General features: G+C 27.8%; 1 protein-coding gene across 1 annotated transcript in view; it reads left to right on the top strand.

Moving 5' to 3' along the window:
• The first annotated feature begins 391 nt into the window (after positions 1–391).
• LeuRS-m (Leucyl-tRNA synthetase, mitochondrial) overlaps positions 392–17,430 on the top strand; it is a 35,354-nt gene continuing 18,315 nt past the window's right edge. Inside the window, exons 1-5 of the mRNA XM_075360142.1 lie at positions 392–566; positions 4,043–4,255; positions 8,151–8,393; positions 12,324–12,466; positions 12,639–13,304. Of these exons, the coding sequence (XP_075216257.1) occupies positions 471–566; positions 4,043–4,255; positions 8,151–8,393; positions 12,324–12,466; positions 12,639–13,304 (1,361 nt within the window). The 5' untranslated portion in view covers positions 392–470. The remainder of the gene's footprint in view (positions 567–4,042; positions 4,256–8,150; positions 8,394–12,323; positions 12,467–12,638; positions 13,305–17,430) is intronic.

Below are 17,430 nucleotides of genomic sequence, written 5' to 3'. Positions count from 1 at the left end.
ACAAAGAGGAATTAAAGAAAAGTTTTGATAGTAGAGCAACTATCCAAGGAAAACAGATTAAAATGTTAAGTTTTGCTGTGACATTGTTCTTAAGGTAGAAATAAAAAATTATTAGATGTTAAATAGTTTATAAATGATTAGAAGTAAATCAAAAAATATTAGAAATGATTAGGGCCCAGAACAGAGGTCTGGGCGATCCCATCACACATTTCGAAGTTCTCACTCCCTTCCACTGTTCTGACAGTTAGACTCCCTTCCTCTGTTCTGAATTGGTTACGGTAGTTCGGAGGCTAAAGAGAAAAAGAGGGAGTTTGAGAGTTCGTTATATAAAACTGTTTCCATCAATCTAAACAACATGTCATTAGAGAACTTGCTATCATTTATCCGTTGGAGACGATGTTTGTAGGTTACGGATGTATTTTCTCTTGTTAATATATTTGTTAGTTTTATTCTGTTTATTCCTGTGAAATATGCGTACGATTATTTTTTTAAAGAAATGTTTAATCTTTAAAAATAATAGAATCATAAAAAGTTGTAATTACAGCACAAAGAGTTTGGGATTGTGGGTAGGTTTTTACTTTTTTAAGGTTATTTGTTGTTTCTTCAGAGAATTCTACCTTTAAACAATATAATTGAATAATTAGAAAGTTTTGCTTTCGGATTTAAACTTCTATTTTCAGTGATACGAATTCTGTCTAACTGTATTTACTGACACCAATGTTGCACTATTGTATAAAATAAACTTTTCTTTAAAATGAAACACTTCAAAATACGTGCTAAAAGTTTGAAAACAATACTTTTAAAATTTCACATTCTGGGCGCCAAATTAAAACCATCTATAATGAATCGAAATATAAATCATAATTCCAGAAGTAGAGAGATCTCAACTTAACAGACTTAGGTGGGATAGGATTGCTGTCGGATTATTTTAGTGTTGAATTACAAGTCATTTTCTTGTACTTTTTCAATAACATCTTAATTCATTTATTGTGTGAATGAAGTAACGTTTGGTAAAAAGAATGTGGCTTTGATTTCATTGTGTTGAGATCGCTTATTTAATGATTGGGATGTTATCAAACAGAACATCTTTCTAGGAAATTTTTTGATTTTAGAAATTTTCTCACTATTGAAATGAATTCATTATCAAACCAGCTTTGAAATAAAAAGGAATACATTTAAGTGGTGGATTGGTGTAGTAGGAAACAGGTAGAGAGTTGATAAATTTATTTATTTATTTATTTGAACCTTAGGCTTTTCAAATTTTTCCATAATTTAAAGTGGCAGTTTATGCTGTCTAAAAATATTTGAGGAAACAGTAATTGGGATTATATTTTTAAATATTTTATGGTCCGGTGTATTTACTTGTAATCCAAAATAGGGTTATCATGGAAGTATTCAATAATTATAAAAAACTGAGGCGAGTCCCTAATTGTAAACAATTACTGGTAATAATATCTGTTACAAATTAAATATCTTTTTTAATGTATCTATCTGTATAATATGACCATCTGCTTAAAACAACCACCTTGTTTGGTAAATGTGAGAACAGAACACAAGTATAATTGAAATAAGCATCTGCCATTAATGATTTTAAATATTTTGCACTTTGTAGGTAATTGTTTATAATTAGGGACTCGCCTCTGATTTTGATGAAATTTGGATTATACCTTGTTTACGACGTAAGTCATTAGTTATGATTGAAATTTTTGGTTAGAAATGCCTTTCACCTGTGTTACATCACTTGTTGCAGTACCCTCGCCAAAGATTTTGTAATTCAACACTGCACAAGAGTAAACAACATTATTTTCTAACCAAATAATTTGGTTATGTTTGTTAATTAAGTTAAGAATGAGAATAGATTCACTTAAGATTAAATTTAGTTAGATTAGGTTAAGTGCAACATAAATTATTTACAGAGTAAATAACTTTGTGTAAGTGAAATTCATTTAGGTTTAAGTTGATGTAAAATACATTGATTTCATACTAAATAATTGGTTATGGTATATAATTATAGACTCAGCCCAACAATTAACCAATTTAATATTTAAGATTAATTTGATGAGGTTAGTGAGCATTAGATTATATTAATATTGTATGAAGTTCAGTACATGGAATTGTTAGTTACTTAACCTTCACCCAAACCTAACTAAACTCAATTGAATTTCACCTAAATCAAATTATTTACTTTGTAAATAGCATTTTCTCTTCTGCAGTATTGAATTAAACATTTTTGGTGAGGATACTGTGTAATTTATGAGGGTAAAAGGCGTTTCAAATAAAAAGTTTCAGTTGTAATGAATAATTTAAACTTAGGTCTTTGTAATAATAATTTAAACTTAGGTATATTTCAAATTTCATCAGAATTGGAGGCGATTTTCTAGTTGTAAACAGTTAGCATTTTCTGTATATTAAACACATAGTCAGAAGTGACTATGTTTTATTAATCCTAAAAGCAGTCTACACGGGCAGATTTTCCTGTACATAATGTTGTTTGTAGTACGATTGCTTATATTAGCCTCGCTATTAAGCGAGTTGATAGTGGGTGATTGCAGTGGTGAAATGGTGATTGCTTGACCATTTCAGATTTTTTTTCATATCTCCACCATCAAAATCTACATACATGAGAAGACAAAATCTATATTTAAACATTTCCATTTTCTCAATTCAGATTTTGAAATGTTCAAAATGTTCCATTTTTACAAATTGCATTTGCTTGAAAATATAATTTTTTAATAAGTAAAAGGTTTTCTGATGATACAAAAATATTTGAAATATCATATCGTAAACTTTTGAAATGCATCTTTTAATGAATTCTAGCTGATTAAATTACATTTATTAAAATTGTTCAAATATAATTATAATAATAATAGTTCAAATGTACAGATGATATTTGTGAAAATGTCAATATTTAGGAATCTTTGCTATTGTGTAAGGAATATTAACAATGTTAACAATATTAACTTTTTTTCCAGTTGAAGAACTATTTCTGAGATATTCAGAAAAAATATTTTCTGTCTAGAGATTTTAGAATTCCACAACAAAAAGAGGAATAAGAAATACTGAAATTTATGAACATCAGTACAACGTCATTAATCCCTGAATGTGTAATGTTGTTATTGAGACTCTTTGATAAATATATTGCCGTAAATATGTGACAAAATGACACTTATATTTTATACTGAAGAGCAAACATATTTTAATATAAGTATATACTGTATATCTATGATAAATTGAATTTTATTTTTATAAAATATTAAGATAAGTTTCATAGTATTAAGATGAAACTCTTCAGAGCATAGATTTACAAGACATTTTGTTTTTTTTTTTTTGTCTTCACCTTGATTCTTACATTTTTCTCCATACCTAGGCAAACTCTGTGCACTAATAAATGTATTGAAAGAAATGAATATTTTTAATTTTATTTCTACCATTGGTTTAGTTAGACGAGCAAGGAAGAAATTTCCTGCCTGTATGTCATCAAATTTTTATAACTACGATGTTATATCCATCTTAATTTCATTTATAGATATCAGCACATAATATCTATATTTCAGTATGTTACTTAAGTAGATATTATTTCCAACCCCTCCTATAATGTTCAAGTAATATTCTTTGCAAAGTATCATTTGTAAGCCACTTAAAATAAGATATGTATTGTCACTTCATCTATCATATATTAACCTCATTAAATAAAAAAGACTATATTTTTAATACAGTGTATTGGTAAAGCTGTCTTGAATACCTGAAGTATTTTAAGAAGATATTTCACTAGTACTTTTCTGCTTATTTCAGCCCAAATGAAATACAGTTCAATTGTTTATGTTGCTTCACCATTACCTCAGGCTGCATTAGATACATTCGCTGAATAAATAGATCGCTAAATAAATAAATAAAGGCCTTACTTTAAACACAACAGTTTTGAGTATAATTTTTTTTTCTTAAAGTTGACTTGAGATTTGAAAAAAATATTAACTTATGAATAAGGGAATTTCAACTTGCGCTCCTGTGTAAGTCTGTAAATCAATTTTTTGTTTGATTTTAGAAAAATGAATTTGATAATTCACTGAGACATAAAATTGAAGAACACTGGAAACCAAAACTAAAGAGGTTTCAGTACAGTGAGGATGATACACGACCAAAGTATTATGTACTGTCAATGTTTCCATATCCTTCAGGTAACCTTCATATGGGTCATGTTCGAGTTTATACAATCAGTGACAGTATAGCTCGTTTCCACAGGATGCTTGGAAAAAATGTTAGTATATTATGATTATTAATTTCTATTAATTATGTATAGCAGAAAAATTAACTTAGGAAATATTTGATGAAATCGTTGAAAATTAAACTTTTTATTTTGGAAAAATTTTGTTTTGCTTATTTTTGCCTAGGAAAGTAAGTTTTGTACTGAAAACGCTGATTAATGAAAGGTAAAAAAATGTATAATCACTGATATAGCAAATCATTTATTATTCTGAGAATCCAAAAATGGTAGGAATATGTATTTTCTGAACAAGTGATTGAGATATGTTATGTAAGTACTTCATTCAGCCTCTTTGTCATTTAGCTTTATACATGGTTCCAGAATTGTGGAGGCAATTTCTAATAAGTCACTGATGACCAATATATATATATATGTTGGTTATTTAACTCCAAGATATATATATCTTGGAGTTAACGTACAGCAATGTAGACTGTGCAGCAGTTACCTACTGGGTTGGTCTAGTGGTAAATGCACTTCCCAAATCAGCTGATTTGGAAGTCAAGAGTTTCAGCTTTCAAGTCCTAGTAAAGGTTACTAGTACTTTTATATGGGTTTGAATACTAGATCATGGATACCAATGTTCTTTGGTGGTTGGATTTCAATTAAACAAACATCTCAGGAGTGGTCGAACTGAGACTGTACAAGATTACACTTCATTTACACATATATATCATCCACATTCATCCTCTGAAATAATACCTGAATGGTAATTCCTGGAGGCTAAACAGGAAAAAGAAAGACTGTGCAGCAGAGATGACATGTTATGAGAAAGGGGTGGTAGTGAGTCTGTTAAATTAAATTGCTTCAGATTTAAATTTTTTTAAATTGTCAGTTTTATATTTACTTCTTTTCAATGTTGAAGTAATTAGATTTAAACTTTGGTGTATATCAAAGATTCCTTATTTATTCTGGATATCAGAATTTCTCGCATGGTGTCTTGAATATCAATGATGTCATTGATATTGCTGTCATGTCTTTGCTGTCATGCATGACCGTGCATGACAGCAAAGAAATTTCATTTCTGCTGCCTGCACCTTTACTATAAAGTGCAGGCATTACCCAAACAAAATAAGAGTATTGGTATCATCAGTGAATTTACAAAACCTGTGCTGTTATAAAAATGTACATCTCTGGTATTACAATCCATGCTGAGCCCAATTTATTTTATTCTAGTCTTTTTTTCCTCTCCTCTTTTTTTTTCAATTGCTGAACTCACAATTTGTTAAAGCCATGCATCTGGATTCAAAAGTTTAATTATTCTTATCCTTTTTCTTTATCTGAAAGATAAGAATAATTTTATTATTTTACAAAATTCACTCAGTACTGCCAACACCTCTGTAGTGACTATATTTCTATCTAAATATAAATTTGGCCAATATATCCCTAACCTCTCTCCACAGAAGGGATTTTTATTTGAACAGTTTTCCGTGACTTACAAAAGTGATAACTAATTGATTAGAGTACTGATTACTGACGCAGACTTTTACCTTCCATAAGTCACCTGTTTTTCTAAATTTAAATTTTATCTTTTCCTAATCCTAAGCATATCTACTATGGTATATGAACAATATTGAAGTTGATCAAGTAATTGGTCAGAATTATCCTATCTTTGGCAATTTACTTATTATTAGTAACACTACAACTTGGCAAAATAATTCTTTAGAAAGATTGTGTTTTTTATTAATATTATAATTAGTTAAAAGATGATTTTGCATTAAATTGTTTACAATAAAATAAAAAATATAAATCCTTATTATAGAAAATGGAAGAACATATACATAAAAACAAAGCCAATACCAAACTCGACGAAGTTTGCTGTCAGTTACCATATCTCTTTCATTTTATGATTATAAACAAGAAGAAAAAAGGGAATCTTATTAGAAAACTATCGTATTTTTTAATATTTGTGTATACTGAAATATTTCCTTGAATAATACATTATTTACCGAATTCTAGAGCTAATTATAATGAAGTGAAAAGCAAAATTTAAATATTATGACATAGAATCATAGATCTTATTAATCTCATCGCAGTACAGCTCGCACGTTGTGGTACTCTCCAGATCTAGATTTAATGTAAGGTTGTTCTCTTGACCATTAGTTGAGCACAACTATGAGGAACCTATTTTCATATCTCACCAAAAGTGGATTTTTTTTTTAAATGATAACTTAATAAAAATGTTTTGGGTGATTAAGAACCTTCCTTAAGTAATTTTTTTTTTATGATTTGTTAAAACTTAATTAATGTTGCAACAATGTTTTAAAAAATAAATAAATAAATTAGTTAATACCAATTTTTATTTTTGCTTATTATTAGTAAGAGAGACCCTTTTTACCAATATTTTTCAAATGTAGCCAGTTTTGTGAAGAAATTGAAATTGAAAAATGTTTTCACTAGTTATGTACTTACTGTATAAAAAATGTATTAAACTTTTTATAAAATTGTTAAAATTTTTTTTTGTCTAATGAATGAGACATGAATTTGACATAGGCTGTTACTGAAGAAATTTATTATTTTTTTCATTCTATTTAATCACAAAATTACAATTTCTCATATTTAAATATAAAAGTATACGCTGCAAAATGGATAGCATATGCAGAATATTATCCAAAAACACCCAGTAGAACTTTCACTCAAAATTAGTTGTAGCCTAAGTTTCTTTTCTGTTTCAAATATTATTCTTTTCATGTTTGTTTAATTTATATAGAATATTATGAATTTTGTACATTGCATGAGATATTGAATGTGAAAAATCAGTTATAAAACATGTTATTTTTTAGATTGTTATATATTAATTTCTTACTTTTCTTTATATTTGTATATTGTTATAGCAGTATATGCTACTATAGCTATAATGGAAAGTATATAGATCAGTAAAAAAATCAAGAGTTTTGTTCCTTTAGAGACATTAAAAAAATTTTTTTAAAGAAAATAGATTTTAAATAGTCTGCAAAAAATGCTTTCTTATTCCAGTGTTCCAGTCCAAAAAAAATCTGTTTTTATCAGACAGGTGTTTGTATATGTATGTTTGTATATTGGCCTGTATTTGGTCTTATAAGTCTGTAATTTGAAACTGTTACTGGGCACTTCAGCAAAATCATTTTCTTACAAAGTTTAATTTAATATTCACGCCCCTCCCCCCAAAAAAAAATAACTATATATCTCTTTTTTTTACCTTTATCGTGCTTCAGAAAAGCAGTTAATGGGAGTTTTTTGCATCCATGTTTTCTACATCAATAGTACTTCAGACTACTATAAAATGTTTTTACCATCCAGACGTCTGTGGTAACAAAAAATATCTTTTTAATCTTCAAAAAGTTTTTTTTCAATTTATTAAACCCTTCTTGCAAGTTATCCATTGCATTTAAAATGTAAAAATCTTAATTTTTTTGATAGTTTTTATTTTTTAGTATTTGTTTGAAAAAAAAAATTAGCCAAAGAAAATTACAACTTTGTTTATTTGGAATTATGGCTATATCTTTGTATTTTTAAACAATTTAAAAAGTTCTTTCTTTAAATTTATTATCACCACTTAAGGATTATTTTCTTAAAAATTAATTTTACCTGAATTCTTCTTGGATATGAGAGCCCCAAAATGAAAAAAATTGCAATTTCTAATTTTGTTTGCTCAAATTGTATTTTGTTAATCAATAAAGTCACTAAAATAACCTAATACCCCTCCCTTATGTAGTGCTCCCAAATTTTAAAAAAAATTCTTTGATTTTTTAAAGGTTTAACTTGAGTGATGTAGCTGGAAACTTAAGCAATTCATTGCCAGTTGTTTTTCATATAATAATGATCATTGATTGTTTTAGGTGTAATAATTTTTTTTCGTGACACGTTTATTTGATAATAATTTTGTTGAAAGAGTATTTGTTATTGTATGCAGGTATTTCAACCAATGGGCTGGGATGCATTTGGATTACCTGCTGAAAATGCTGCGTTAGAGAGGAATGAGTCACCAAAGGACTGGACTTATAAAAATATTAAGACAATGAAAAACCAACTTCTGGATTTGGCATGTTCTTTTGACTGGGATAGAGAATTGTCTACATGTCATCCAGGATATTATAAGTTTACTCAGTATATCTTCTTGAAGTTATATCATGAAGGTTTTATATATCAAAAAGAGGTAAGTTATTTAAATTGTATTTGGAAATCATTAGCATTTAACTTTATTACATAGTTGTAAGTAATTAGGTGGTAAATATGGAAGTCAATTTAATTAGCAAAGATAATGTATAAGTTTTTAGAACATATTTCTTACAATTTCACTGAAGATCTCAAATTGTAGCATCTTATAAACCTTAAGAAATTGTAACATCCTATAAACTTATCCTTTGTTAGTATCCTTAGCTATGTGTAGTAAACTTTTCCATTGATCGCTAAATATTACTTGGGGGTTATATATATATTACATTATTTTTAGTAGATCCTATTTACTGGCTACTGCTGTTTAATGACTAATGACCTTAGTATTTGGTACATTTCCTCATGTAACAGATTTCGGAGAAAAGAAATTGTTTCTTGTTACAAGAATTTTTGTTTATTAGTACTTGGAGGGGAGGGCAGGCGACTGGAATTGTCACAAGGGGTCGTCTTCCCCTACAGGGCCACGAAGCATAAAATGTGAAGTAAGAAATGAAGATTAGAGTTATATTAAGTGCTAAAAAATAAATTATTATTGAAAACTTAATTAAAATTGTGTTTTTCTCCACTAGTATTTTCCAGAGGGAACATTTAACAAATTATTTTTTAAGATTTTTTTTTTTGGTAAAGTAGTCATTTTTACTATTCTTTATCTTATATTAAACTCTTATGGTTGCTCATTTCTAAAAGTATATTAAAAATAATCATTTTTTTTGTAAAATGATGGTATTTTTTATTACTTTGGTTTTTTTTATATATAAGGGGTGGCTGAATTGTAATGCACATTTAGACATTACCCACAAATTAAAACAGATAGTCAAATGATTCTTTCCAATTTTTTGAATGCAATTTTATATTAAGTAGAAAAATTTGGATCATGGAACTGTATCTCCACCACTAGTTTCCAAGAAGATTGTTGCAACACAAAAAAATGAAGTCAAAAAGGCACAATTTAGGTTTGACCTAAATTTACTTGTTAAACTTCCAGTGACTAAATAAAACTTTACCAAAAGAAATAGAATTTAATTCTGAGAAAATTGATGCGATTAGTTGGAAAAACAAAATTAAATTTAAAAAAAATAAATTTTTATTGAAAAGTAAACAAGAAAAAAATCTGTAAAATCTTGACTAAAAGAAACAAAATATTTTTTCTATTATATTGTTAATGAATTTGCAATCCAGCATCATGACAGTAAAATATATTATAATCAATAATAAAAATTATAACTTTTTCTGCTTTTAATATTTTTTTTTTTTTTTTTTTATATGACCATTTTTATGTTAAATTTTTATGACTTTTTATGTTAAAAATTAAAGTAGAAAAGAAGTATGTTTCATCTTTTATTAGGTCAGTAAATAAATAGTAATTTTAAATGTTGAAAAATTAAAAATTTATAACATTCTTATACTGCTATTATTACTTTATTAGATAATTTTTATATAAAATAAATATTCATTTGTTTAAACCATTTATATTATCTTATAATATTATATTATCTTAAACCATTTATAATATTATTTTTCATGATGTGGATTATTTCAAGAGATTGTGTTTTACATTTATTACTATTTATTTCTATTACCATGTTTTGAAATTAATGACTTTATGCTTATTTTTTATTTGGTTTGCATAATTAGATTTTTTATTACCATACTTAAATGCCTGTAAATGTTCTTTGAATCTGTTTTCAAATGTAATGCTGGTCATGCCTGTATCAAATTTGTTACAATTATCACTACCACAATTTATCTTTTATACACCTGATTTATTGTAAATATTTTTATAATCTCTATTGTTATTATTAATAAGTTTTTAAATTTTTTATTATTGGTTTTGGAAGCTATTTTATAGAAATTACAAAATGCTTTATAAAAAAATTAAATTTGTTATTTTGATATGTTATGGGTAGAAAGATTTTGTGTGTGAGAGTAGAATATGCTTTATTATTAAATATATATTTTAATTTGTTATTAAATTATTAGTGGTTTTTATATTATAATTCAGTATTGCTAGCGATACATTTAATTAAATTTAGTTTGTTTTTAATATTGTGTTATGTATATATTTTAATGTTCTGTTGTATCAACCAATTTTTTGATAGAATGGATGTATGGAAGTATTGTTAATAGTTGTTATAGGTTATATTGGCTTTCTAAAAATTGCTTACTTTAATTTATTATTATCTCTTTTTTATGTTTATGTCAAGGAAGTTTATGTTAATTTTCAACTATATGAGTTATGTTTTTTGAAACTCATGAAGTTTATGAAGTATTACACGTTATAAACTTATTTGTTTATTGAAAATTACCAAAATATCATCCACATACCTGATCCATAATTTTATATTATGAATGTGCTTAATGTTATATATAATGATATCTTCCATATTTTGTAAAAATGTCTCTGATTGAATGCTACTTAATGGGGAACCCATTGATAAATTATCTTCCTGTTTATAAAATTCATTATTAAATATGCAGTTTCTTAAATTGGGATATATTATTTATGTCATAAGAAACTAAAATATCAGTACTATCTAATTTTACTTTTAATAGCTTCAATACTATTTTTAATACTTAAGAATAATTAAGTTTTATATTGTTTTTAAGGAAATGAATAAATGAAAAAGATTTAGAAATTTTAGAAGATGTATTATTGTAACCAATTAGTGGTTTAATAGGATAATTTTCTTTATAAATTTTTATCAGACCTGCAAATTTACATGGTGAAGGATTTATTGTTCATGTATATTTATTTTTTTATTAATTTGTTACAGTTGTTATGTAATGTTTTAATTAGTTTGAAGATAGTGGTTTTTATAAATGAGTAGATCTTTTCATTAATTATTGATGTTTATAAATAAGAATGGGAATGTTTACATTTATGATCAGTATGTATATTATAATTATTAATATGTAATATTATAATTTATAAAATAATTATATTTTATAAAATAAATACTTATGAATAGGTTGCCTATGATACAGTATAGTCCTTTAATAAGTATTTGAAGATTTGCACATTGTCATGTTATTATATGTAGAAGATTACATCGTAAATGTCTCCATTCATAACATTTTGAAGATGTATAACATGATTACAATCAGAGAATCAGTTATGACCAACGTTTATTGCAAATTAATGCATTAGCCTTACAAATAATCTTCACTGATGAAGCAATATTTATGTGAAATGGTTTTTAACAACACAAGAATATTTGGAATGATGACAATCCTCACACAATCTCTGAACAAACTTCCAATTTCATTTTTTAATAAATGTCATGGTCTGGATGTATCAGAAAATGTTCTGTTCGAGCCTTATGTCTTTAAATGTTCTTTTATAGGATTTTTCTCTGATAATGCGAACACACAACTATTTTCAGGAAGACAGTGTCAACTCATTTTGATCACTGCGAACTCAGAATCTTACTGAAACAACTCCAAGTTATGTGGATTGACCCAAGTTGACCTGTTTGAATCCTTTTGATTTTTTAATATGGGAAAACTTAAAAAGATTTTTTTCTTTGATTTTCAATAAAAAGTTTTGAAAATTTTATTTGGCTTTTAATGTCTTTAATTACATTAATTTTCTCAGAATTAAATCCTTTACAAATGTTGTCTTATGTTTGCTTTGTTTGACTAAAATCCGTAGAGTTGTAAAATAATAATATTCCACCTTGAGAGCAGAAATATGAGGTAAATCTTTTGCTATCTGTAACTTGAAAATGAATTGCTTCCAGATCTATGTTTTTATAAATTATTTCATTACTTTGATGAGAGGAGTACACCTATAATTTAATATAGAAACATCCTAATATACTTAATATAATAATATTAATGCAGTAGAGTTTAAAAATGATCTATTTTCTTTAAACATTTAATATAAAACGTTTATATGTATATTTTTTAGGCGCTCGTGAATTGGGATCCGGTTGACAAAACAGTATTAGCTGATGAGCAAGTTGATGAGCAGGGACGTTCATGGCGCTCTGGTGCTAAAGTGGTAAAGAAACCTCTTAAACAATGGTTTATTCGTACTACAAGATTTGCAAAGTAAGTAAGTCTTGTATGATAAAACAGTCAAGTGTATGACTGTACGCAAGCATATGTGTGTGCATGTGTGTGTGCGTGGGCATGGTTGTGGATGCTTGAACATATATGCATGTGTTTCAATTCATCATTTTTGCAAATACTTAGTAATATAAATATTTTTTTTTGTTAACAGATCTTTACTAGAAAGTTTAGAAGATCCAAGCCTACAGGATTGGAAAGACATAATTAATATACAAAAAGGTTGGATTGGTGATTGCAGTGGAACTGTTTTTGATTTTCAAGTTGTTGGTGTTAATAAGATTGATAAAATTATATTAACTGTGTGGACCAACAAAGCGGAACATGTTTCAAGAGCTAAATTTATTGCTGTAGCCACTGGTAGTTTATTAGATAAATTGTGTGAGGGGGAACATAACAGACAATTAAATTGTAAAGCAATTAATCCAGTCACAGGTGAACAGTTACCTATTTTTGTTACCAATGTTATTGAGTATGAAGAAGGCAGCGATTGTAGATTAGGTATTCCTGATGTGTTTGAATGTGATTATGTGTTTGCTGAGCAGAATAAAATTTCTGTAGGTGTTCGTGAACATTTTTTAGAAGATAATGAAGAAGAAAGATTCCGAATTTGTAAAGAAGCTATGTTAAAAAATTATGGAGGTTATCCCACAAGTGTAAATTTACGAGATTGGTTAATATCTAGGCAGAGATATTGGGGAACACCTATACCTATTGTTAATTGCAAAAATTGTGGTGTTCAACCTGTTAATTTTGAAGATCTTCCTGTTTTATTGCCATCAGTTAATTTAAAAGAACAAAGTGAAACTACGTGCCCGAAGTAAGTAGGTAAGTTTTATGTAAATATTAAAATATGTGTTATTGTTAAAATAAAACTGCTTCTTGAATGTTCAAATTTTGTAACTTTAAGAGGAACACCATCGATTATTTTCTGTCTTTAAAAATATTACTGTCATTAACAGATTGAGTCCCATGTGAATCATATCTGCTGCATGTTAGATGTTACTACTCAGCCCACTTGGTTTTCCATAATTTTAATCTAAAACCGAGTCAATCTTTTTAGCACCACTCTTCATAAATACATAAAAATAAATGTAAAATATTAAATCAAACACTGAGGATTTAGTTTTGTAAAAAAAAAAATGCTCTTCTGATTACATTTGATTCACACGGGTTGCAAGAGCAATTATTTGTTGTCACAATGATGTGGTTGGTAGGTGGCACTTCATCAGCATTTTTATCGGGGATGTTATGACAAGCTTCTTTCACAAGTCCAAGAACAAACTCTTCTCTAAATTTAGTTATTTCAGGTTTTTTTTCTACAGTGGTGTACAAGATGTAAGCGTTGACCACCATACTTCAACTGCTACTTTGCGACACCATTTAAGAGATTTCCAAACAGGTGAACTATAAGACACTATTTGTTTTGAGATGTCAATGAAGCCTTTTGCTGAGTTGTAATCAACAATTTTGGATGGCTTTGATACTTGCTTCCTCCTTGTTGTTTTAACATTAACCATTTCCAGAACAGACATGGTGTTGAGAAAAATTACATCTCTCTTATCTTTCCACTTTCCAACAGTGATTTTTGAATCACTTTGTAACAACTTCAGCTCCCCCTTCTGTAATTTGGCTGTCGTCACTGGCTTAGGATTGTGTTTTTTTTTTTTTTTTTTTTTTTAATATGCCAACAAGATGGGTTTTACTTTGTAAGAGCTCTTTAGCTAGACTCACTGAAATGTATAAATTATCGGTATAAAGTTACCTGCCTTCATCTAAAAGAGTTCACAAATAACGTGTTGTAAACTAATTTCATATTTTTCCTTCATGTTTCTTTTCCTCCATATACTTTTATTGTGTGACTAAATCCTTCATCAACACACAACTTGACAAGTTTCACATCCTATTTATGGTACTTATTAGGTATGTACTGGCGGAATAATAGTCTCCCTTGGACTGGCACTATAGTTTTATCAATGCACATCTTTTTTACATTACAACATTTTTGGAACTGAAAATTTATAGCTTTGACCAACCACTCAATCTTGTGCATTCTGTTTACAGAAAGGCAGGTTTCGTTACCCGCAAAATGCGGGATTGATACCAATGCTTGAAACCAATTTCTAGTAATTTTTGTTTCATTGGTGAATTCATTTTTGTGAAGTTTATTTATGGACCAGTAATCTTTAATTTCTGGTTTGTTATCCAGGCCCATCCAAATTATTATAGTAATGACATGTAATTTCATTGCGATCTGTGTCATTAAAATTTGAAAGAATAGAATGTTCACTTATTGAATCGTCTAATATGCCCCGAATAAGTTTTTGGTTTGCATACTTGTTCATTTGATTTACAATTTTGTCAAGAATTGACAAATAGATATTTACAAATAGTAAATAGTACTGTGCAGGAGATTTTCCAATACACTCCCTAAAAAAAAATTTGGATTAAAAGCACCTTGTACATTACAATCAAAATTCATTAAATCACTGGTGAGTCAGCCCAAATAATGTCCAGTTGTGCTAATTGATTTTGCTTAACTCATTCTTTGTGACGGCTGGTTATCTTAAACTCAAAATTTTGGGCACCTAGGCTTTCATACTGCTGAAAAAGATCAAGCTTATCTTGTGATTTATTAGCAGGAAAAATGCTGGTAGAAGGCTCCACTAAATTATTTACACAACTGAAGTTATGTTCATCACATAACCTAGGTATTTTGTTACGCAAACAGGATTTTTCACTATAACTACTAATTTCAGATTCAACATCTGAAGATTACACTTATTCTGGGTCAATAGAGCTATTATATTCACTACTAGAAGTATTATAATTATCTATGTAGGTATCTTCTCTCCTAAGTTCTTCTCTATCCATTTTTATTGCCTAAAACACAACATTCGTGGCTATAATGGCTGTGGATGTAAATAACTTATCTGTGGTGTGGTAGAGGAACAGTCTGTCTTTTTCTGTTCAGCCTCTGGAACCACTGTAAGGTATTACGGCAGAGGATGGATGATGATGATATGTATGAATGTAAATAGTCTCAGGTCCACCATTTCTGAGTTGTATGATTAATTGAACCCAACCAACAAAGAACATGATGTGGTGGTGGAACAGTAATACCAATTTCAGCAACCCAACAACATCAGTCAACTAACCATATCCCAGGCCATAAAGCAGTACATGTAAGAAGGCTAACAACATGCAGCAAGTATGATACATGGAGCCCGCAAAAGAACAGATTTTTGTGAGCAGATTCGATACACATGGGATATGGAGAATATTAGTCATGCAACATATGTGATGCATGTAATTGATTGATTTAAACAAATTCATTCTGGGACTCAACCTGTTTTAAGCATTGCTATTGCTAATGATAATAAAAACATTATTGAGCAATGTATCTTATTCTATAACTTAAAACAATATAATCATAATGAAAAAGGTTTATATACATCTATATATGTTACGATTTTATTGAACTTTTTGGTTTTGAATATCACTGTTTTTTTTATTTGATGTAAACATTAAAGAATTCAGCTTGTCAGTAAAAATTTAAGAAAGTTATTCGTACTTTACATTGAAGTATATATTTTTGGAAATACTCCTTTATCAGTTCTCTCATTAAAAAATATTGTATTTTTAAAATTACAGAAATATATAAAAATGTTTAATTAAAAATAATATAAAAATATCTAATCTAGCTGATCACTCATAAAAATGAGCATATATGAAAATTTAGATGATAAACAAAACAATCATTGATATTTTTCTAAAAATCCCCAAGTGGTAAAAAAGATACAACATTACAAACAAAGATACAGACATTAACATAAGATTTATGTTAATGTTTGGTGTGATATTATGTGCTACAAAATTATTGGACCCATTCATTTTTATGAATGCCTTTTTGGAAATATGTATAAAAATTTCTTGCAAAATAACACATTACCTTTTATAGAAGCTGTACTAACACGTCATCTAATAATTCCCTAACATGATGAGGCACCAATACATTATTTTATGAAAAAGCTGTTAGAAATTATTTGAATATAACTAAATATATTTAAGCAGATTATATTAGTGGAAGTCAATCCAATTGTCCTCAAAAATCATAGTAATTATTTCTCTTTCACATAAAATCATGTCCTAATGGACTACTAGCACAGGACGTATGAAACTTTTAATATATGAATAAAACTAAAATGTATGAAACACTAGAGAAGTTAATCCTACTGCAGTTATATGAGATTAAAACAATTTTCTTAGAAATTACTAGAGATATAGTAGGCCACTTTTCTCCTCGTATTGTTTTTTCCAATTTTTCAGGCCAAAAACATATAAAACCACAATTTATTTTTTCTCTATAATTTATAAATTAAAAATTTCATCCTAATTTTAATATTGGAGCAGAGATTAGGGAAAAATTTTACTCTTGCTTTAATATATAAACCATGCATGAACATTTTTATTAGTAGAAATATGCTGAAATTATTTCTGTTAATGAAATATTAGGTAAATGAAAATTTGTGTGTTATGTGCAGTTTGTCTGGAAGATCCTTACTAATTTCAGGTAGAATTTTAAGTTTGTGGATTTAAAAAAATTAACATAGCACGTAAGTATGATTCTTGGGATAGATACTTTATTGAAAAAAGCATCACCAGATTCTTAAGAAGAGAGGATGGTTGTATCATGTTCTTACTGTTGTAAGACTTAAAAAGTAAAAAAAAAATAAAATATTGGTAAATTTATGCATTACAAGTAATGCTAATTTGAATTAGTTGTATTTTTTGTTTATGCTACCTTAAAATGCCAATAAATTATTTTCCAATGTATTTAAACTGTAAATTCTGGTTGCATTCCCTTAATTTTATAATTTTGACAATAAACTATCAACATCTTTATGTTGATAGTAAAAAGAATTAATTTTATTTGAATTAAAAAA

The sequence above is a fragment of the Lycorma delicatula genome, chromosome 3 (genome assembly GCF_047948215.1).
Source record: "Lycorma delicatula isolate Av1 chromosome 3, ASM4794821v1, whole genome shotgun sequence".
Classification (NCBI taxonomy): Eukaryota; Metazoa; Arthropoda; class Insecta; order Hemiptera; family Fulgoridae; genus Lycorma; species Lycorma delicatula.
The sequence above is the reverse complement of the archived record's forward strand: the minus strand, read 5'-3'. Positions and strand labels throughout refer to the sequence as shown.